Source organism: Mus pahari, chromosome 17 (assembly GCF_900095145.1).
Source record: "Mus pahari chromosome 17, PAHARI_EIJ_v1.1, whole genome shotgun sequence".
Lineage (NCBI taxonomy): Eukaryota > Metazoa > Chordata > Mammalia > Rodentia > Muridae > Mus > Mus pahari.
The window spans coordinates 24,747,903-24,769,827 of NC_034606.1; the positions used below are offsets into that span (position 1 = coordinate 24,747,903).

The window sequence follows — 21,925 nt, forward strand, 5'->3', positions numbered from 1 at the left end:
TCAGGACCTTCAGAAGAGCAGTCATTGCTCTTACCCACTGAGCCATCTTGCCAGCCCATAGTAAAGTATTCCTAAGCTACCAGTAAAACCTAGTTGCTTTTAGGTTTTGTTAACTCACTGGAACTGTTTTCAAATAATTAGGCAACTCTAGCCCTTAAGTAACTGCCACAGACATAACTCCCCGGATGTTTTCTTAGTTTGAGGCTCTGTCCATGTTCTAACAATCTAAAGAAGACCTGAGAACTTTTTTTCTTAGTGATTCTTTATTTATAAGGTAGGCAGAAGCAACTGTTACAATGTAGAAGGGAGACACATTACACGCTGTTATCTATACAAGTTTCAAACAAAAACTGCACAGGGAGAGGTCAACTCTCAATACAAACTAGCAACTAAATCACAATAATTTACCTTTAGAAAGGGTTCGTTTTCAGCTGTGACACTGCTTTTACAATATGCAAAAACACAAACAGAACTACCCAAGGTGTTTGTCACATTCTTTCTACATTGAATTTGGCAACAGTTTATATTAACTTTATTCAGATTATACTAACGTTTAAAAACTAAACAAGTGAAAAGCTGTACCAGCGTACAGTTACATCCATTCCTTTCAAAGGTTTAAAATACCACTTGTATCTATTAGGATGACCTTGCGGCGATTTCTGCATCTGCAAAAACCATCTCAAGCGTCATATGCACAATGCATCAGCTACTTTGAGTCATCAAGATTGGCGGGCTAAACCACAGGCACTACTGTTTGCTTATAGTCTGTAAAAGGAGCTTGTTTTTCAAAGAAAAGAGCTTAAGTCATTTCTAATAATCATGCCTTTGCTTTAAAGCCATAACATAAAATGTCCTTTGAGCAATCAATCACAGCAGTGTTAAATGTTAATCTATAGAACAATGACTAGAGGAACGTTACTCTCACATCCGATGTGGTTATGTGTTAAAGTAGAAGATTACGTCATCAGAGGCTAGAGCCAACAGGGATCTGTGGAGCACATGGGACCCACCAAGTCTCCTGCCCAAAATGTCAAGCGTGTACTGTCAGCTGCTGTACTGCCGAGGGCCATGCCCTTTAACAGCTGTCTTTAAGCGTGAGCTCTTGAAATCTACAGTTCTCTGTTGACTTTCAGGATGGGCATTGTAACAAATTTAACTTCCACTTTAAAAAAAAAAAAAGACAAATTCGCTTTTAAAAAAAGAAGAAGAAAAAAACATTGCCTGATTTGAAATCAGACTCCCAGTTGACAGTAAATAAATCCTTTTTGCTCTGGTGTTTTTAAAAGCCAATCAACTGTCCTCATTTAAGGAAGGGAAGAAAAACAAGCCCCCAGATTGGTAAGCACATTGGCAAAATTGCTAGACTCCAAGCTGGTTACCCTTGATAAATCTGTTTGAATTTTTTTTTTCTTCAAAATATCTGGGCTTTTCAACGCACCCAGCCTGCTGGGCACAGTTAAGTAAAAGGCATTTTCTATTATCTAAGAATTCCCTGCTATCATTTTTTAAATGTTTGCACGTTTTCTGAATTGCCTTACCCCTTCGGATGTATTTGGATTCAGTGGAAGTGAGTATAAGAGACGAGAAAGTAAAGGAGGGACTATGTCTACCCATGGCAGCAGCATGCGCAGGACCGGGTGTGGGCGCTGTGTGGGTGGTCAAGAGGAATGCTAGGAGAAAGGAAGTCCTTAAAATCCTTACAGAAACAAACACTGCAATCTAGTATGGCTTATTCAGATGCGTTAACCATGAAGCTACTGGAAATTCAACCTACAAGGCTACTCTTAAATGTAACAGGATTGGCTATGTTGACAGTGTGCCCCTCCCCCAGCCCTCCCCCCAATCCCCACACAGTCCACCATGTCCGGTTTCCTTCTCTGCATACTGCTCAACGGTTACTCCTGCGTTTCTCCTCCAGAACACAGTATATGTTAGTGAGGGTTTCACCCCTTATCTGTTGTGTTTATCCATTAAAATAACTTGAATTTGCTTCTAAACTAGACAACTACAATGCACCTACAAAAGCGTGAGGGAAGGAAAAAAGAAAAACAACTAAGTATGTAATCCTCTTGTGAAATTACTCCAAGGTTCCCCATCCCAACCCACCCCGCTCCCCTTTATGCTTTTAAAATTTTACAAAGACCTGTAAAAAAGTTAAATGGAATTTGGCACCTTCAGAAAAATCAAAAGGGAAACTAAGGTTAAAATATGCAGAAAGAAACCGTCAATATTTACAAATTAAAAGATCAAGGTTATGTCAATTACATATGTTGCTTTTAATTCTTATCTAAAGATGTTGAATACTTTGAAAAGAGCATAATTCCGAATTGCCTACAAAATCGTTTGCTTGATTATAGACTGGAATGGATCAAGACAAATTAGGCTTTATTAATTAGAGTTCGTTCCCGCTGGCAGCATCTCCTGGGAACCAGGAGTACCTAAGAGAAGCGCGGTGCTGAGCGATCGTTGGTGGTCGTCTTCTTCAGCTTCACGCCCCTCCGGATGGCGTTCAGCATGTCTTCTCCCTGAGGACTTTCTCTGGGGCTCAGGTCTGCGGGGTCGCTCTCTGGGATCAGGCCTGGGGAGACAGTGGCACTTGGGGGGTCCCGTTCCTGGTCTTCAGCCTCGCTCTCTGGAATCGTCTGTCTGTGTTCCTCAGGGATACTGGGCTTTGGGCCTGGAAGTGGAGGGTTGATGGGCGCTTGGCCACTCCACAGGGAAGAGGGTATACTGCTGACACCCTGTGGCCCCTCCCCGACAGATGGAGACTCAGGGCTGTGCTCACCCCGCTCCTCTGGCCCATCTGGAGGGGATGGCAAAACCCCAGGGAGGTCTGGGACAGTTGGGGTTTTGACAGGGATCACTGGTGTCTTGATGGGAATAGGACCGGCCCCGATGGTCCCCCGGCGGACAGAAGGCTTGGTGGAAGGGGTCCGTCGGATGGTCGCCACCCCCGGTGTGACCATAGCAGGTCCGAGAGTGGTGGGCAGGCCAGCCGTCGAGGCTGGACGCTTGGCTTGGAACATCCGCCTGTAAGACTGGCTGATGTCACTGTTCCTTGGAATGGTGGAGGACTTGTCAAATTCTTGCTGCTCTGCCTCCTGGTCGCCACTTACAGAGAAATAATCGTAATCTGAAACTGAGGATGGGACCTGATTAGATGGTCCAGGGCCAGGGACACAGCTCTTCTTTCCCCATGCCGCGGTAGGAGGATGGGAATCACACCAGGCAGAAGACACATGGCCTCGCCCTCCGCTGCCCCGGTGCTAAAACACCGCCTCAGTACCTACAGTACAGTACCTACAGTACAGTACCTATAGCACAATACGTCAGTTCCCCACAGGAGCCCTTTTCTCTGTTCACTAGTGTACCTTGGGCGTCCACAACAGAGGACTGTGAGGTGGGGGGAAAGAACCCCAGACCACTGAGCTGTGACAACGCTGCTGCCAATGACCTCTGGGAGGTCGGAGCAAAGGACACAAATTTGTCCGGACCCCTGGTCCACAATTAGCCATGAGAAAGCTCTCTCTCTCTCAGAACAATGTTGGCTTTACTATCTCCAATGAGAACAGCTAACAGCCCAAGGGAGGGCTGGTGAGGGATGGAGCTCCTGAAAACCAAATACAAATGGCTCTGTGCGTATCTCAGGGCCACGAGGGAGGGATGCTCACGGTAAGCATCGCGGGGGCCAGGTTTCTGAACAGAGGGCCAACTGAAATTGGAGGCTTGAGGCTAGGTAATTCTTTGTTGGGGTGAGGTCTGGAGGGCTAGTGTTTCAGAGGGGGGTTAGAAAACCGCCAGCCTCTTGGCTTCTAGACACCAGTAGTAACCTTGTGGTTCTGACTACTAAAGATAGGTCCAGACTGCTGACTGTCCCTGACGGGGTGGGAGGAGGGGCGCCTTTACTTGAGATTCACTGACTCAGATCTTTAGTAACGTGTGGGTCACAGGGAGACTTTAGCCAACCCTTCCACAGCGACTCTCGTGTCAGATGTCTGCTCTGCCTGCCCCATATGTATGGCGATGAGGGAGAGAGGTGGGGTGCCCACCTCCGACTAGATTAAGAACTTGGGGGCTGGATTCCATCTCTCAAGACTGGAGTTAGGTGGATCTGGTCAAGTTACTGAGCCTTGGTGTCCGCATTTACAAAACGGGGATAAAAATCTCTCTCCTGTGTATGACTGTGAAGATTAAAACGGAGAAGAGGCACCTCACACAGTACCAAGCACACACGCACGGGCCTCAATGCAGGGTGGGGAGCATCACACACGGATGGCGAGAAATGAGCAAAATGTCCCCAAAAGCACCCAGAGACGACAGATTCCAAAGCCCGTCCGTAGCCAGGGGTTAGGCTGTGGCAAGAACAGCCGCCGGCTCGCTGCCTCCTCACCTGGACCCGCCCGGAAAGCCGGACGGCAAGCTGGGCGCCTCGTACCTTGGGAGGGGATGGTATCCTCAGAACAGCACGGGGTGGTGGTCTGGGTGCTGTAGCCGCTGGAGCACTGTAGTGAGTCCCGGCTGCTCCTCTGCACGTCCAGCTGGAGGCCCCGGGACAGGGCGAGTGTCAGTTCCTCACAGGCCGCCATCTCCTCACCAGGCTGCAGGACGGAGGACAGACCACAGCAGGGGGATGTAAACTCAAGAGACCAGAGCCACCACACCCATGGCTTTAGGTGGGACCCCAGGTCACTCCCGTGAGCATCATCCGTGTCTGTGGTGGCTACTGAGACCTGCATAGTTCCCATTCAGAACTAAAGAGTTGTATGTGCCTTACTACCACACGAGGGTTCTCCTGTCGTTTACACATTGTGGAGCTGGGGTTAGAAGGATGGAGAGCCACCCCTCCAGCTGCTAGGCTATGTGGACCCCGAGCAAGGTCGGGGTCCCTGGTCCCCCATTTTGGCCTAACTGAATCCAGATACAGAGAACAGGTGCATCACCCTGGTGGCAGCTGACACCGTCATGCTCCTCGGTCTCTGCGCCTCTTCGGCACCTGCAGGTGGCCCTCCTGTCGTAGGGGGTCCTCCCCCATTGGAGTCTGGCTCGCGTTTCTCTTTGCGTCGCTGGAGGGTGTTCACCAGTGGCTGGTCATAGGGCCCTGGCTTTGCCCAGTCCTGAGTAGAACAATGCAGTGAAGAGCCATGGCCCCCTAACCCAGATGGAAGGCTAAAACCGCCCATTCACAGCCGCCCACACAAGGCAGCTCTAGCAGGGGCTAGCCCCTAGCCTTCTGCCTGCCCACACTAACTGAGTACTCCACCCCCCCACCCTCCCCACCCGTGCTGCCCCCAGTACCTCCGTTCTTCTCCTCCCTGCCCAAGATTAAAAACTCTCAACAACCAGATACGCAGAAGCTACCGACAGCTGGTCACTATATACTAGAGCATCAGGTGGGAGAGAGAGGGAGAGAGAGCGACATCTCAAGGAGCCAGGCCTGCTCTTCTGCTGGAAGGACCCTAGAGCAACTGAATGATTTGGCCAAGGCTAAGTGGCCACCAGGGGGCCCTAGCGCACCACCAGCCTTTCTACAGGTGCACCTGCCACCCTGGGACAGGGAGGGCTCGAGGATCTGCAGCGGGTTTGGAAGATTCTGAGAGATGAAGTTATAAGCTGCTCAAAATACTGGCAGCCCCAGGTTCTGACTTACCGTCCTGGAGCCTCAACCACCCTGGTGGGAAATCACTTAAAAGTTTGGTTTTTATATTGAAACAAACGGGTTTCAACATAAAACAATCAAATGCAAAGTTCATATACTTCCGAGCGAGGGCATAATGATCCAATGCATACTCCAGGCTGCGGTTCTGTTACTGCAGCAGGACTGTCATCGGGGGGGGGGGGGACAAGTTGAGCATATGACATAGGCTCTGATAAAACTGTAGGTGGCCCAGGAGGGAAGGAAGCCAGCAAGCTCCACCCAAATGCAGAGCCTAGCCGCGTCCTTGATTCCCAGTCTCCAGGGCTAAATCTCTAAAGGAAGACTTAAGGTTCTGTTCCATGTGGAAACTATCTCTAGCTGCTTTTTGGTGCCCCCTGAGGCAGGGGTGGAGGGGGCGGCTTCCTGAGGAAGTAGGGTTGTGGGGAAGAAGGCAGAGTGTGAAAGTAAGGGTAGAGTCGAGGGGAGGATGGTAGGTGGGGGTGGGGGGGATGGTAGAACAGAAGATGGATGAGCACAGAAGCAATGAGGGAGGAAGAAAAGGAGGGAGAGGGGAGCAAAGGGAGGAGGGAGGGGAGGAAGGAGCTCAGGAGAGAGGAGGGAGGGGAGGAGAGAACTTGAGAGGGAGGGAGGAGGGAGGGGAAAAGGAGGAGAGGGAGGGAGGAGGGAGGGGAGACACAAACCTTCCAGCTAGGGATCTGAGATGACGGGAACATGCCGGGCCCAATGGTGTAATAATGAGCGTAGTCAGGAAGGTGGACAGAGGTGACCCGAGGGAGCAGGCGGGAGGCAGGCAGGCAATGAGGGAAGGGGCCTGCACCCACGGGCCCTGCATGGGCCTCACTTGATAAACTACAGTGAGAAAACCCATTAGACAACTGGAAACAAAAACAAAAAAGGGAGGAGAAAAGGAAAAAAAAAATTAATATAACAGGATGAGTGTAGAGGTCCAAGACGGCACTGACACCGAGGGCACGGGGAAACCTGAATATTTACAAACAAAATCAACACCGGCGCTCTTCTGCCTGTGAATGATTCAGGAGGAGAGGCAGGGCGCAAAGAGCTATGGGCTCAGTTGGGGGACCATCTGACCTGTGTGCTTTAGAACCGTTTAGGAATCAACGCTGTTAGTGTTTTAATTTTTTTTTTTAAAACCAGCGAAGCCTGATTTCGCCGCACTAGGGAACCCACTCATCAGGTTAAGCAAATCAGAGTAGCTGGGGGTGAACGGATCTGTTCATTCTAGGTTTCCCAATCGGCACTCTGCTCGGGATGCAGACTCCGCATCAAGCTTAGGGATGGGGAGGGGGGAGGGGAGGGCGTGCAAACTGAAAGGTGGGAAAGCATATGACCTCGGACACAGTGAGATGTCGCATCCAACATTCTCGTGGGATGTTCGAGAAGGAAGATGGGAGAAGGGATGAACACAGACCCTGTTCTGGGGAGGAAGCCTTCACACCTCCGAATCCCCCGCGCCCCTTTCCTCTCCCTCACTGACCACATCTTTAGGTAGCTAGGGAGCCCTCCACCTATCCAGACCCTATCCCAGAGAGGGCTCAGCTTTTGGAGCAGATCCTGCGGAGGCTGTGTGTGTAGCAGGCGGGCGGGGGGCAGGTCAGGAAGAATAGCCCACCATGGCCGTGACCCTGGCCAGTCACCTTCTCTGTGGACACCCAGGCGCCCATGGTAGAGCCTGAGCTGACTGAGGTGGGGGAGCTGCACTCGCTCACTGACTGGCAGGTTTCCGACGCTTCTGAGGAGGCAGAGCTGGATGAGTTCTGCAGTGGGGAAGAGCCACACGAGGGGACCAACGAACCAAACCACAGGCCGCCGGAAATCATCGTTAAAATAAAGGAGGAAGGGCGGGGTGGGAAGGGCACGGACAGAAAGGGAGACAGACATAGAGACATACACAGAAGAGGGGGGGATAAGAGAAGCAGACAGTAAGTTAAGGCTTCATTTTCACCCGCACAGGTTTTAAGAAAGCGATGTGAGGCGTGTGGAGCCTGCAGACATTAGCTGGCACTCGTCTGGTAGAGTGACACCGGCTTATTACACTGGGCCTCTCTGCAAGCTTTGTGCCCTTGGGCATATGACAATATACCACAAGGACCCAGAACGGACCTTATAGGTCCATAGGTATTGGACATGGCACAAAACTGTCCCTAGGCAAGAAGTGGCTGAATGGTGGCTCTAATTCTGGACAGTGACTTGGGAGATTCTGAGTAGGGAAGCCTGGTGATGACCGCAGGATGAGGCATCTGGAGAGGACCAGGTGTGGGGAACAGGTATGCCAGTGCTGATGCCACTAAGCCCAGGTGCCTGACAGTCCCCTGCCCCAAGCCTGGCCTCTGACACTCTGCTGTAGTAAGGACTCTGCCTTTATGGTCACTGGTATGCCGCGCCTCAACTCTGTGGCCTGGTGTGGTGGTTTTAATGAGAATGGGTCCCGTGGGTTAATATATTGGGATACTTAGTCTACAGTTGGCAAATCGGCTTGTGAAGGATTAGGAAATGTGCCCTCGCTACAGGGAATGTCACTGGGGTCAGGTTCTGAGGTTTCAAAAGCCCACACCACTCCCCGTTAGCCCTCTCCTTCTTGCTCCAAGTCCCTCACTGTTAGCTACAAACGCTAGCTCAACTCCATTTTGATTAAGTAAATCAGGTCCTTCAGCACTATGAGCGCCTGGATCAACTGTCACGGCCGCCAGATTCATGTTTCTATCCTTCTCCTATCTCAGAGGGGAGGTGGAGCCCTCTGGCTGGCGTGATCTGGGAAATGTCTTACAAGTTCCTCTTTACTTGACTGCGAGCAGCTGTGCTGTCTGAAAAGGAAGAATTCTCCTTTAAATTCTGCTCCATCCTTTGGCTTATTATAAGTATCCTAAGGCTGGGGGTGTAAGACGACAATGGTTGGTCGCATGCCTGTGAGAGACTCTGGATTCCATACCCAGCACCAACAAAACATGCAGGGAGCCTGCGGGTGTGCGGGTGTGTGCGTACATGTCTGTGTATGTGTGTGTGTGTGTGTGTGTGTGTGTGTGTACCCTGGGTCCCACACCTAGCACCAATAAAACAGACAGCTTATTGGTGTGTGTGTTGGGGGGGTGTTTGAGAGAGAGAGAGAGAGACACACACACACACACACACACACACACACACACCCTGGGTTCCACATCCAGCACCAAACCAACCAACCGAAAGCCTACTGCTGTGTGTGTGAAGCGGCCAGAGGTTAGAGTTAGTGTCCTTTTCTCCTGTCCCCCTGCTTCTGTGAGGCAAGGTCTCTCACTAACTACCCAGCAAGGGGGTCACCTGTCTGCATCCTCCCAGTGGTCACTGAGGTGAGAGGCATGTGTCACTTCACCCTGGTAAGGGTTGAAAATCCAAACTTGGCTTGAGTGTCAGGCACTCTCCCTAGCCGACTCTCGGGAACCAGCCAGGCGGGGACAGGCTTTCAGACTTCAGAGACCGACTCCCCCCCCCCCTAATTTACTATCTTTTGCTCCCCCAGACATCACTGGGGCAGAAATTGTGCTTGGGCCACTAACAGAAGCATGAGGAGAGAGAAAGGCTTTGCCTTTTCAGCAAGGGTTATCAGGGTACAGTGTTAGTCCTCAATCCATTAGAAACAGACGGAGCTAGACCGCACACTACGATGGCCTTTAAGGAAGCAATGGTTCTGTCCTCCTTCTGACCACATGCGGCTTGGTAGGAGCACAGCAGGCATGGCTTAGTGGGCACATAAGAGGGATGGAGGCCCTGGGGGCCCAGCCAAGGCGCCCCAGCTGAGACAAACACACTGAAAGTAAATGCAGCTCACTCGGACCAGGCTTGCTCGGGCCAGAGCTTTCTGTGGGAAATCGCATCTCTGGAGGGGGGGGAGGGGAGAGGGAGACCACCATCCCTGAATAATGCTGCAGAGCTCTGAAAAATGAGGTTCTGCTAACCTTGGCTGAGCAACCAGGTCCTCTGGCGCAGCCTCCCCACCATCCTCCACCTTCCAGCAGGTGGCGCTAGGGGACCCACTAGATGGTGGCACCAATCATGTCCTAGCATTGGGTACACTGTGCTAATTAATTAACAAGTGTTGAGCCAAAGCTGACAAACTGACCCTAAGAGACAGGCACCCCCAAGTGTTGTATACACTTGTTGCTTGACACACGCAAGTGGCCTGGTCTAGCTCGGTAAGTGTCACCAAAACTCCGGTACATGGAGAGATCAGACATCCTCCTCCCGGGGTCAAAGTGCCAACAGAGTTACCCACAGGAGCTCTAACAAGTCACTGGAACTGAGGGTCCGGGGAATCACTGTTCGCCAATAGGGTCTCTGTCCCTGGGGAAACCTGAGATGACATTGTGGAGCATAACGTCACACCAACTTGGGCACTACAAGGATGCAGGGGAGAGACCCAGTCTTTCTGAGGCTACCTACTTAGAAGTGATTGCTTGCCCAACCAACACGGTATTTGTAACTACTGCTGATGCTGACTGAGACAGGCTTCCAGCCCAAGTTAGAGGATCTCACCCTTTGGGGGTCTCTCTTAAATGACCTGTCACCAGTGCTCAGGGCACCCTGGGTGCCTGCTGCTCTCTGGGTGAAGGGCGTCCTTACCTGGTTGGCAGCCTCAGGTGGCATGGGAGAGGGTGACTTGGACTGGAAGGCGTCCTGGGATATGAATCCAGAGTCGTGGGAGGACACGCTGGACAGCCTCACGGGGGCCTGCTGGGCCAGGTTGGAGCTGCGGTACCGGTAATGTGAGCTGGGCGAGTGTGAGTGGGACCCGCTGGACCGCGAGTCACTGCTGTTGACGCTGTTGAGGCTGCTGTTGGGGAAAGCACAAGGCAACATCAGCTCCTTGCCCCGGAGAAGCATACAAACACGCAACGTGTTGTCAAAGACCCAATCGGGCTGGTGAACCAGAGGTTCTTCTAGGCGAACAGCAAGAGGGCTAGGTTCTGGGTCTTAGCACGCTAGCGCCTATACTTTTTACAAAATAAGCAATGAGGCCCAACTCTACTGTGCCACCTACCAACGAAACTGGGACAAACACTTGGGATATAAAGAAAGAAGTGGGGACGATCTCTTCTGCCTGCAGCAAAAAGCCACTAAGTCCAAAGCAGGGACAGGGTCTCATATCCTTGGGTGTGGGAGAGGCCACACAGCTAAACAGCACTGGCAGATACCCTTTGTTTAAGGTGGATTCTAACTTAAGGTGGATACTTAGGTGGATTCTGTCCACCAAAGTACATCGGCCAATCAACTTTAGGGGGACTGAGTATTTTATTAAGAGAGCATGCGAGTTGACTACTGGCTCGACTCCTTTGTGGGCGTTTCCCTGTCAAACCATGTGAGGGCTGGGTGTAGCATCATGGGCAGCTCTCAGTGAGGAGAGCCACTCATTGCTAAGCTGCTCACTTCTAAGGTGAACTAAGCAGGAAGTGGAGCAATGGCTCCCTCCCTGAAGGTGCTCTACCTGCACTGGTCCAGGCAGAGCTAAAATGTGCAGGGCAGTTACAAATGCCCCTGGGGGGATGTAGCAGCCTGGCAAGCCTGGGGGAGGCTCAGGGTTTGCAAACGTGTGGCTTCTGTTTTGAAGCTGCTGAGTTAGGGGAGCACACCAAGGGGCTGATGCTAAGATTCCTGGCAGGGATCTGTCACACACAAGGTGAGCCCAGCAGGGGGAGCAAATGGCGTGGTGAGATAAATGCTACAATTTTTAGCCAGAAGATGGCATTTGAGGACCGAAAGGAAAGCTCACAGCAGCAACTGCACTCCGGCCAGCTCCTGTCAGTGCAAGGGAATAGGACCAGGAAGGAGGAGAACGCAGTGTAGCTTGTTCTACGCTAAAGAGACGGGCCTTGCTGACCCACTGAAGCATAAAAAGGATTTTCCTCTGTCTCAAATAAACATACAGCCCACTAAAGGCACCAAGAAAACAAACATCTTCGGGGAAGAGGTGAGGACATAGCCTCTTGACTGGAACTGCCTGCCACGTATGTACCCGACAAGCTCCTGGGTGAAATGAAGCAGGCAGGATGCTGGGCTGCATCTCCCTAACAGCCTGAGCTGATCCTCTGCTCCTTCCTCTCTGGGCTACTTCACAGCCATCTGGTTTCACTACTTCGAGTCAAATGATTGGCAGCAGGTGTAGTGCGGGACCAAGGCAGGAAGCCATGTCAGACCATACTTGCGCCTTTGGAGAACAGAATAAACCTTTGCCCTCCACACACCAAGAACAGCTGCCCGGTGAGACCACGTAATGGTCCCGTAGGACCCAGGACTGTCCCAAATGCGTCTGTATTTCCACAGAACGGTGTGAGTAGACATGAGGGATACAGCATGGCCAAAGTCACTGTAGCTTCTGTTACAGCTACAGTTAGATCAATTTTTTAAAAAATATTTATTTATTATATGTAAGTACACTGTAGCTGTCTTCAGAGACTCCAGAAGAGGGAGTCAGATTTCATTACAGATGGTTGTGAGCCACCATGTGGTTGCTGGGATTTGAACTCAGGACCTCTGGAAGAGCAGTCGGCACTCTTAACCTCTGAGCCATCTCACCAGCCCCAGATCAATTTTTTTTTTTTTTTTTTGGTTTTTCGAGACAGGGTTTCTCTGTGTAGCCCTGGCTGTCCTGGAACTCACTTTGTAGACCAGGCTGGTCTCGAACTCAGAAATCTGCCTGCCTCCCAAGTGCTGGGATTAAAGGCATGCACCACCACGCCCGGCTAGATCAACTTCTTAAAAAGGAAAGAAACAATCAATCTACTTTGGACCCGCTGATGGAACACTAGTGGGTAGGGGATGACGGACAGAGACAGACTAAAGAGTGAGTACATTCTTCACCTCACTATTTCCTATTTCAAACGGGCCCCCTTTGGGCACACAGCCCGGCTCTTCATTGCACTCACATAAATACATCTTGGAAAGCATTAGGAGGCCCGGGGCTTCACTTACCTGCAGACACTTGACTTTCTGGACATGGTTGTACTGGGAGAAGAAGGAGGCGTCTGATACGACCAACTATAGTCAGAACCTTTCAAGTCCAAAATCACCTGAAGGGACAGAGAGCACAGCTGCGTAAGGGACGGATGAGAGGGGTGTCATCCACACAAAGGCAGAATTAACAGAGAAGATGCACATTCCAACTGAAGGGCCATATCTATCCCTCAGTGTCACAGTCCTTCGGAGACGAGCAAAAAGCTGGCGTTAATGGGGTGGGGGAGTTAGAAGAGGAAAGCCCTGGAATACCAGGATAAAGATCATTACAGTGATGGACTAACAACTCCTAAGAGCTATTTTTAAACACAGGCTAAAATCAGCAGTGTTTTCAGCCTGCAGCTCCGTAAAGACAATAATGGTTTTGGGGCTCGCTGGCTGCACTTTAACCACTTGATGTTCAGTAGACACTCGTGTCCTATTTGGCCAGGCTAGAAGTACAGAAACCGCTTGAACCACAAGTGAGCCAATCCTATCACAATCATTTCTGTGTGTCTTCTTTGTGACAAAGAGCCACTGAGTGTAAGGTCCACCTCTTGCTCTCTTTAACAGGCACTCCACTAAGGTCTACTTATTGAGTCAACGCATACTCGAGTTTAATACAAAACCTCATAGACGGAAAACCACAAAGCTTCCAAATTTAGCTTCTCAGCTAACTGTCTAAGCAGAGAGTTAAGAACTGTCTGCAAAAGGCTCAACCCAGCATGTGGCTGGTCAGTTGTTCCCCACTTGATACACTGTGATGGTTTGTATATGCTTGGCTCACAGGGAGTGGCACTATTGGGAGGCGTGGCCTCGTTGGAGTAGGTGTGTCACTGTGGCCACGGGCTTTAAGACCCTTGTCCCAGCTGCCTGGAAGCCAGTCTTCTTCTAGAGGCCTTCAGATGAAGATGTAGAACTCTCAGCTCCTCCTGCACCATGCCTGCCTGGACGCTGCCATGCTCCCACCTTGATGATAATGAACTGAACCTCTGAACCTGCAAGCCAGCCCCAATTAAATGAAGGCCTTGTAAGAAGTGTTGCCTTGGTCATGGTGTTGTTCCTAGCACCCTAACGAAGACATATAGTATCAATGTCACACACACCGAAAAGAGTAAAAGCATTTTAAAATACATCATCTTTTCCTCAGACGGGAAAGGTTCTCATGAATGACTTGATTAGCTCCAGAGAGGGTTGCAAGCCATGACAACAGAGTGACATGGGGTCCTTTGATAGCTCTCGGCTCAGAGAGGATGAGCTTGGAATCTGGTCATGCATCTCTTGACTGAAATCCTAGTGACACTGCTTACTAGAGTGGTGGCCTTGGTTAAGCGCTCTCACCTCTCCGTACCTCAGCGTCTTTCCCTATAATAGTGAAGAGGAGTGGTGGTGGTTCACAAAGGATGGAAACAGAGCGGAACCCAGGGGCTGGCCACAATAACCACCACAGTGACGATGTGCACATGGTCACATCCGGGTGTAATTTCAGATACAATGGACGCCACACGGATGACCAGAGCCCTGAATTCCGAGTCTTTCTTCGACTGGTCCCCTGACCACTTGGTCCGAAGTTCCTACCTGTTCACTTGAGGAGGGCAGCTTGTGAGGGTCCATGGTCAGGCTCTTCAGGTCCTCCGATATGGTCTGAAGGTGGGTAATCTCTCCTAACATGGAAATCTCTTCCTCCTAAAGGGAAACAATTTGTGTATGTCATCGTGTGGGTCCCCTCACTGTCTTGTTCCAACCACTTCTACCTGGGTCACTGCGTGACCTTTTCAAGCTCTCATGAAAGGCATCTAGGAGAGGGATCTAAGCTGAAGGTGACATGTCGTTCCTTTTTTAGAAAGAGAAAGGGAAAAATGTAGTCATGGAGTGACCTGTGTGCTGGGGACAGTGGAGGGACACAGAACACCCTTACAGTGCCTGGCACTTCTAGGCTTATTCAGTGTGATGGTCCGCCCGGGGTCTTCCCAGGGATCCTTCCATGGGCTGAGGTGACTTGGGGATATTTGGGTCCAGATCTTTATGACAGAACACGTGTGCTCGATAGAGCTAACTGTCCCCCTTTCTTGCTCCCTGCCCCACCTTAAGAGCTGGCAAGCGGGATGGAAGCCAGGACTGCGAACATTTCAGTCGCCTTCCCGCATGCCGGCGGGAACAGAGGGCACAGGTACAGGCAGAGGAACAACTCCAGTCTGAGAACTCCGCTAGGGTGGAGAGAGCTGCCCCAGGGCCTTCCTGCAGCCTCGAGAGTGGCTGCTGCAAACGCTGCTCGGGGTTTACTGGGAAATTACGTGGGAGCAGGTCCTGAGATGCTTCCGAGGGCTTAAGACACAGCTGCGCGGGGTCCGGGGCTTGGAGTCTGAGATACGGTGGGCCTCAGAATGTTCCTATCTAGTTGACAGGTGCTGGCCCTGCCCTGGAACTCTCACCTTAAGATTCTTTAAATGCACCTTTGTTTGTTTGTTTTCTGAGGTGGGGGAGAGAACAAGCCTCACCCTGTAGCTCTAGGTAGCCTAGAATTTACCGTGTAGCTGCGACTTGCCTAAAATTCACAGCGATCCTCTGTATCAGCCTTTACAGTGCTGGGATTACAGACTTGTGCCACCATGCCCAGATGGGCTCTTATCTTAACTCAGTTATCTATCAATCAATCAATCAATCAGCCAGCCCAAATAGGATGAGCGCTGCTATGAACCGCGGATAAGGAGTTGGCCACGTGGACATCAGCTCCTCGCTGAGAATCTAATATGTGGACATACTTCTGCCTTCGAGATTCAAGGTGGCTGTTAGTAGGCTGGCGGATGCATAAATCAAAAAGGAAAGCCCTCCATATTATATAGTTCAAGCCTTCCAGAGGTTTCCATCGACTTACGATCACTGGCCGCAGCATAGAGATGAAGGTGCAGAACCGGCCTCGTTCCTCGATGAGTGCTTTGCGCACAGCCTGCTTTTCCGTTTCCTCCAACAGGAGATATTTATCGTTGACATCCTGGAGAGCGCTGTCCAACTGAGGCTGGATGTCGCCCCTCCCTGTGAACAGAACAAGGCTGTATGGTCAGCTCGCTGAAATGCCAGCTTCGAGAACAAAGTCCCTTCTCCGAAGTCCTCATCGCTCCCAAAAGACTGGAAGCGGCTGCTTTTCTAGGAGCATCTACTTCCTGTTCCTAACATCTGAAGGGGGTGTTTATTTATCTGCTCATTTGCCAGCAAGGAGCACCTCCTGAGATGGCTTCTTAGCTTGCATGCCTTGTGTGAGCCTGCAGACCCCTGTGCCAGCAAACCTCGGGTCACACAGCGACAGCATTGCATTCCTTTCTTTCCTTCATCTGGAAGCGGCTGGGGATGGGGAGCAAGGTGAGAGGCTAGAGACGCTTCCAAAAAATGGATACAAGCTGGCTTTGTCAGGCCCACCTCAGTCAAAGAGCCTTTGTTTAGGCACAAGTTTCAGTTCCTGAAGACAAAGGTAGGTTATTCAGCTCCTAGCCCTCGGACCTGGGGATCGTTGGCACTTAGTCTAACTCCCTAATGGAGGGCTCCAGTGCCCTTTCTGTAGAAGGAGCCTGGCAACCAGATGCCTATAGTTAGGTCTTTGTTGCTGACAAAATGAAGAACAAACCTACACTGAGTGGAGCCATATTACTTATCTGGCCACACTACCAGATTCTAGTTATCCGAACAACATTTTACTGTTTCCAGTAATCAATTAAACAACTCTAGAACGGGGATAGCTGTCTGTGTAAATAAAGTTTTATTAGAACACAGTCATACACACTCATTTACATATATATCCAGAAACCAAGATTATTTGGCCTTTGCAGAATTAGTCCTGTTGTGCTAGTCTAGATCTGACCTGTTGCTGGGGACAGCAGGGTCACACACAGGACACTAGCTCTTAAGCTTCTACCCAGGACCTTTGGCAAGGAGGCTTTACCTACATTCAAGCCAGAGAAAGAATTTCTCAGCTCCTTCAGGGCGAGGTTTTAGCCTTTCCCTGAGATCCCTCGGAGTAACTGCATGTGTACACAGCAAGTGCTATGTAAGTACTTGCTTCGCAATTTTAAACACAGACAGAACTGGAAGGGGTGTTAGGGTCTTCCTAACTGTTCGGGATGAAGAGGTCAAAGCTTAGAGAAGCTGAAGGATTCATCCAAGGTAGAGATCAAGGCTAAGGCCCAGACAGCCTGACTCCCTGAGCCCTTGACCTATCTTCTCTGTCCACTGTCGCAGTGAATGACGAATTCAGTTGCCATTCAGGAAACTGCTAGATCAATCGCCATAGCTGTCCCCTTACAAGCCACATGTAAGACAGTAAATGTAACCCATCATTGGGTGCCAGGGAGGCCTGCCGTGGCTGTAGGATATACCCCGTACTTTCTCTCAGACACAGATGAGAATGTCAAATCTGAATGAAAAACCTTAATAGAACTTCATAAAACTCTACAGACTTAATAAAAGTCCGAAAGAAGAGTGGCCATGTTTTAGTTAAGAGCCGTTTGTAACTAGTGCATAATAGGAAAATCATATACAGTCAAAACCCACCCTTGGAAATACATAATAAGCTCAGAATACACAGTTTTAGACATAAATAACCTTCGCTGGCTCACGAAACTATGTAACATACGGTATACACAACACAGAGCCTCTAAGAACATAAGAGGCTGCCCGCCCACCCCCAGCAGTCACCTACTTCCTGAGAATTTTCCAATATTCTCTGGGTGACCCGCTCACCCAGTCGTCCACTTCCTGTCCCTCCAGAGGATCCTCTCCCTTCATTCAGCACGGAGGGAACCAGGCGTCCAAACAACCTGCCCACCTCACCTACTGCGTTCCCGGGTAGTTAGACAGTGAACGGTGAAGCCAGGCTCCCATCCTCCCCTGGGATGGTCCACCGAAACCTCTCCCTCTCACGGATGTCTACGCTGCTGGGGCCAAACTCAAGCCCCGAAAGCAGGAACCACCAATGCTCTGACAACTACGGATTTCCTCTGCTTACGCCTGCTGAATATGTCCACCATACCACCCACCGGACGGCCAAGCTCGGAAGCCCGTGGATACCTGCCTTCTCTCTCTACTGCCCCCTCTCTCTAGGCTGTGGGACAACATGGCTGGGTTGGGATGGGGGTGAGAGGGGGTGGGGCATGCTGGAAGAGAAAGCAGATCTATGTGTGAGGTTTTTTTGTTTTATTTTGTTTTTTAAGATTTATTTATTTATTATATGTAAGTACACTGTAGCTGTCTTCAGACACTCCAGAAGAGGGAGTCAGATCTTGTTAAGGATGGTTGTGAGCCACCATGTGGTTGCTGGGATTTTGAACTCTGCACCTTTGGAAGAGCAGTTGGGTGCTCTTACCCACTGAGCCATCTCACCAGCCTATGTGTGAGTTTTTAACCAAAAATATTTGTATATGTTTTGATTACAGAAAATTCTATTTTTCATTTTAAAGGATTTATTTTAATTGTATGTATATGAGAATTTTGCCTGTATGTTATGTATGGGTACCATTTACATGCAGTATCCATTAGGACAGAAGGGGGCGTCAGAACCCCTGGAACTGAAGTGACTGTTGATGTGAGCTGCCTTATGGGTTCTGGGAACAGAACTGGGACCCATCTCTCTAACTTCTATACAAGAAGAAACTTTAAAACAACAGACTAGGAATAAGGAGATGGCTCATTAAGTGCTCATCACATAAGCAAGATTGGAGTTCAAATCCCCAATATGTCACTTAAGTGCTGGGTGGGCAGAGCAGTCCACCTCTAGTCCCAGCCTCAGAAGGCGGAGACAGGATCCTGAGCCAGCTGTCCAGTGAAACCAACCATATGGACGAGCTCTGGGTTTGAGTGAGGGGCTCTACTTCAAAAGAATATGGTGGGAAAGCGACCAGAAAGAGTCCCAGTGTCAGCTTCTAGCTTGTACACACACATGTGCCTGTACACATGCATGCATATATGTACAACACACACACACAAAGAAAAAAAGTCTGTAATTGTAAAATTGCATTTTTTTTCTTCTTGTCACAAGTTGTAACACGTGTCTAGTTGTAATTTGTTCCAGATGTGATGGCAGAGACCTGCAATCCTAGCACTCAGGAAGGCAGAAGGACAGTGAGTTCAAGGCCAACCTGGGTGTGTTGGCTATTATTCCTGGTTGTCAGCTTGTCTATATCTGGCACGAACTACAATCCAGAAAGGGAGGGCACACCTGTGACCCAGACCTTGAGGCTGAAGACCTGGACTGAAGACCTGAATATCTTGACATAGGATGACACAGGGTTTTGATCCACATCTTGAGGCATAGTGGCCATGAAAAGCTTAGGCCTAGGCAAGGTAGTACACGCCTTTAATCCTGGGAGACTGAGGCAAGCAGGTCCCTGAGTTCAAGGCCAGCCTGGGACAGAGCAACTACTAGATCCTTGAACTTTCCATTCATAGCTATCCATTGTTGGACTGCAGACTAAGTTGTTTAAATAAATTCCCTTGTCTCAAAAACAAAAAACAAAATAAATGCTTTAAAAATAATAAGAAAGCAAAATGAGGGGCTGGTGAGATGGCTCAGTGGGTAAGAGCACCCGACTGCTCTTCCAAAGGTCCAGAGTTCAAATCCCAGCAACCACATGGTGGCTTATAACCATCCGTAACAAGATCTGACGCCCTCTTCTGGAGTGTCTGAAGACAGCTACAGTGTACTTACATATAATAAATAAATAAATCTTAAATAAATAAATAAATAAATATAAAAAAAGAAAGCAAAATGAATGTATGATCAAATTGATATATATATATATACATATACACACACACATATATATATAAAAAACTATGATTATAGTGAACTTATTTTAAATATGATATTATGTTATAATTAGAGGACTTTAAAATTACAGCATTCTAAAATAAGTATAAGCTGTAAAGATTGCTCTAATTATGGTTATAGTGGGAAATGTTTTCAATTTAGGATATATCAAACCAAAACACAATGATTATTCTTTTAAATTCTCTAACATACTATGCAATTAAATTTATTTTACACACAGTGTGTGTATATATAAAACATTTATATATAAAACATATTTTATATGATATATAAAACATTTGTATATAATATATAACATTCATGGGGGGTATTTTATATGTATGAGTCCACATATATGTCTGTGCCCCATTTGCATGCAGTGCCTGCAGAGGACACTGGAAATCCTGGAGCTGAAGTCACAGAAGACTGTGAGCTGCCACGTGGGAGCTGGGAATTGAATATGAGTCCTCTCTGAGGGGCTGGTGCTCTTAACTGCCATGTCGCCTCTCTGGTCCCAAGGCACTGCCCACTCTCTCTCCCACCCAAACTCCATCCCCTTGTCTCACTCCTGCTCCCCCCCCTCGCCCCCCTGGCTGGGCCACCAAGATGTCTGTTGTAGACAGCTACAAGAGCTTCCATAGTCTCTCCAGTCCCTCTGGAGCCGGTCCGCCCAGAACAGCCTGAGCTGCCTTCCCGAGGCGAGTATGGCCGCTCTTTCTCAGCAGGTCTGGCTGCTCTCACGAAAAGCCCAACCCCAAATGTCCCAGATCCTAAACAAAGCTGGTCCTTGCGAGGCTGGAAAGGGTCGCTCACAGGCTCAGCCTTCGCCTGACAGTCTTTCCTGACAGTCTCCCAGGGCTGGGCAGACTTCCCCTTCCCCATCTGCTTAGCAGGGGTTTGCTCTGTATTCCTAATTAACTCTCCAGTCTCCAGGCACTGTCCCCAGAGGTTCTTGGAACCTCGGAAGTTCTTGACCCTTGTCTTTAACCACGGGGCTCTCCGTAAAGTTTCCTGTCTTACCTCCCCTTAGTTATTTATTGACTTGAGCTCAGTATGCCCTGCTGGTCGCAGACCCCCACCAGGGCAGAAACTGTATGAGTTTGCCAGTTGTACACTTGCCTGGAAGCCTGCAGTCAAAATATCTCCAAAGGAATGAGATACCAACATAATAACTTCATTGAGTTTACTCAAGTAGCTCCACCATCGTGCCCTAGACGGCCTAGGAGCCAGGAAATTCTAGGACTAAGCAGCAGCCAAAATGGAGAGCTTGGAAGTCTCAGATGGCTTTCCAGACGAAACTCCTGAACAAAGGACTAACTGCATTTGGCCTTTTCTGAAAGCCCCCACCCCCACCCCCCAGCCTTAGTCAACCTCCACAGCCCAGACCTCTTCTGGTTTCCAGGTCTTGGTTTTACTCACGCAGGGGAATTCTGAACACTACTCAGGAGCCCCTTAGGAGTCCTCTGTGGGAAACCACTACTACTTTCTGCAGAAAACACTCCTAGGCTAGCACAATATAAAAAACGTAAGGCACATGTCATGGGCCCAAGGAGGAAGGACCTAGGCACTGGGATTCTGATGATGCAGGGAGAACTTACAAAACTTTCTGGAGATACCAGCATTTACAATGTCTCCCCCTTCTTTACGTAAACACTGGTGGCAGGGATCAGTAGCTTTTCCAAGGGGAAAATAAAACAAAGTGGCTCACACAGTGCCAGAACTACCAGTGCCGAGCCACCAACAACAGGGCAGGACTGTCTGTCTGTCTGTCTGTCTGTCTGTCTTCTCTGTCTCCTGACCACAGAGCCACAGTTCGTCAACAAAGTGGCCAGATCAAAAGCCCAGGTGATCGGTATCTGGTACTTCCTGTGCCTCTACGCCTCACACTGCAGCTGACCATGGACACAGGAAGCTCAGAGTTGCAAGAGACCTTGACAAATAACCCAGGCCAAATGAGCTGCTGGGCACTGGCGAAATGGCCAAGAGCCTTTCTTTTTCCTGAGACCGATGCTGAAGAAGCTACCAGAATCCTACAAAAAACACTTTCCTTACACCCTGACACACACCAACACTGACTCTGATCCCTACGCCCCACATTTCTACCCCTCACACATCAGACCTCAGCTCGCAGCCCACAACGGCCTCAGTCGGTCCTTTTCCTCTCTTGCAGTGGTCCATCTAAGAACTGGCAGCAATAAAATACAGGATATAAACACTGGCACGTTGGACACAAATGATGCCACAGAGGACACAAATATTGAACTGAATGGGCAAGGCGACAATGGGAATTTACATTTCAAAAGAGATCCAGCCTTACCATCCCATACAAAGTCACCATCTAAACCCAATGCTCCTAACACGTTTGATGACTGCCCAAAGAAAACGTGCCTGGGCTGGCGAGATGGCTCAGCGGGTAAGAGCACCCGACTACTCTTCCAAAGGTGCAGAGTTCAAATCCCAGCAACCACATGGTGGCTCACAACCATCCTTAACAA

At 49.6% G+C, this 21,925-nt stretch overlaps 1 protein-coding gene across 12 annotated transcripts in view; it reads right to left on the reverse strand.

The window, feature by feature from the left end:
• Positions 1–246: 246 nt before the first annotated feature.
• The window catches only part of Mtss1 (MTSS I-BAR domain containing 1), a 143,446-nt gene continuing 121,767 nt past the window's right edge, over positions 247–21,925 (reverse strand). For 2 of the 12 annotated variants that reach the window (XM_021216398.2, XM_021216397.2), the window contains 8 exons: positions 15,510–15,667; positions 14,213–14,320; positions 12,614–12,711; positions 10,268–10,478; positions 6,337–6,531; positions 4,941–5,114; positions 4,436–4,598; positions 247–3,139 (listed from right to left, as the gene is read on the reverse strand). In XM_021216398.2, coding sequence (XP_021072057.1) covers positions 2,439–3,139; positions 4,436–4,598; positions 4,941–5,114; positions 6,337–6,531; positions 10,268–10,478; positions 12,614–12,711; positions 14,213–14,320; positions 15,510–15,667 — 1,808 coding nt within the window. In that variant the 3' untranslated portion in view covers positions 247–2,438. Of the gene's footprint in view, positions 3,140–4,390; positions 4,599–4,940; positions 5,115–6,336; positions 6,532–7,311; positions 7,432–10,267; positions 10,479–12,613; positions 12,712–14,212; positions 14,321–15,509; positions 15,668–21,925 lie in introns of all 12 variants that reach the window. The other 10 variants (XM_029547976.1, XM_029547975.1, XM_021216400.2 and 7 more) reach the window with 6 other exon arrangements.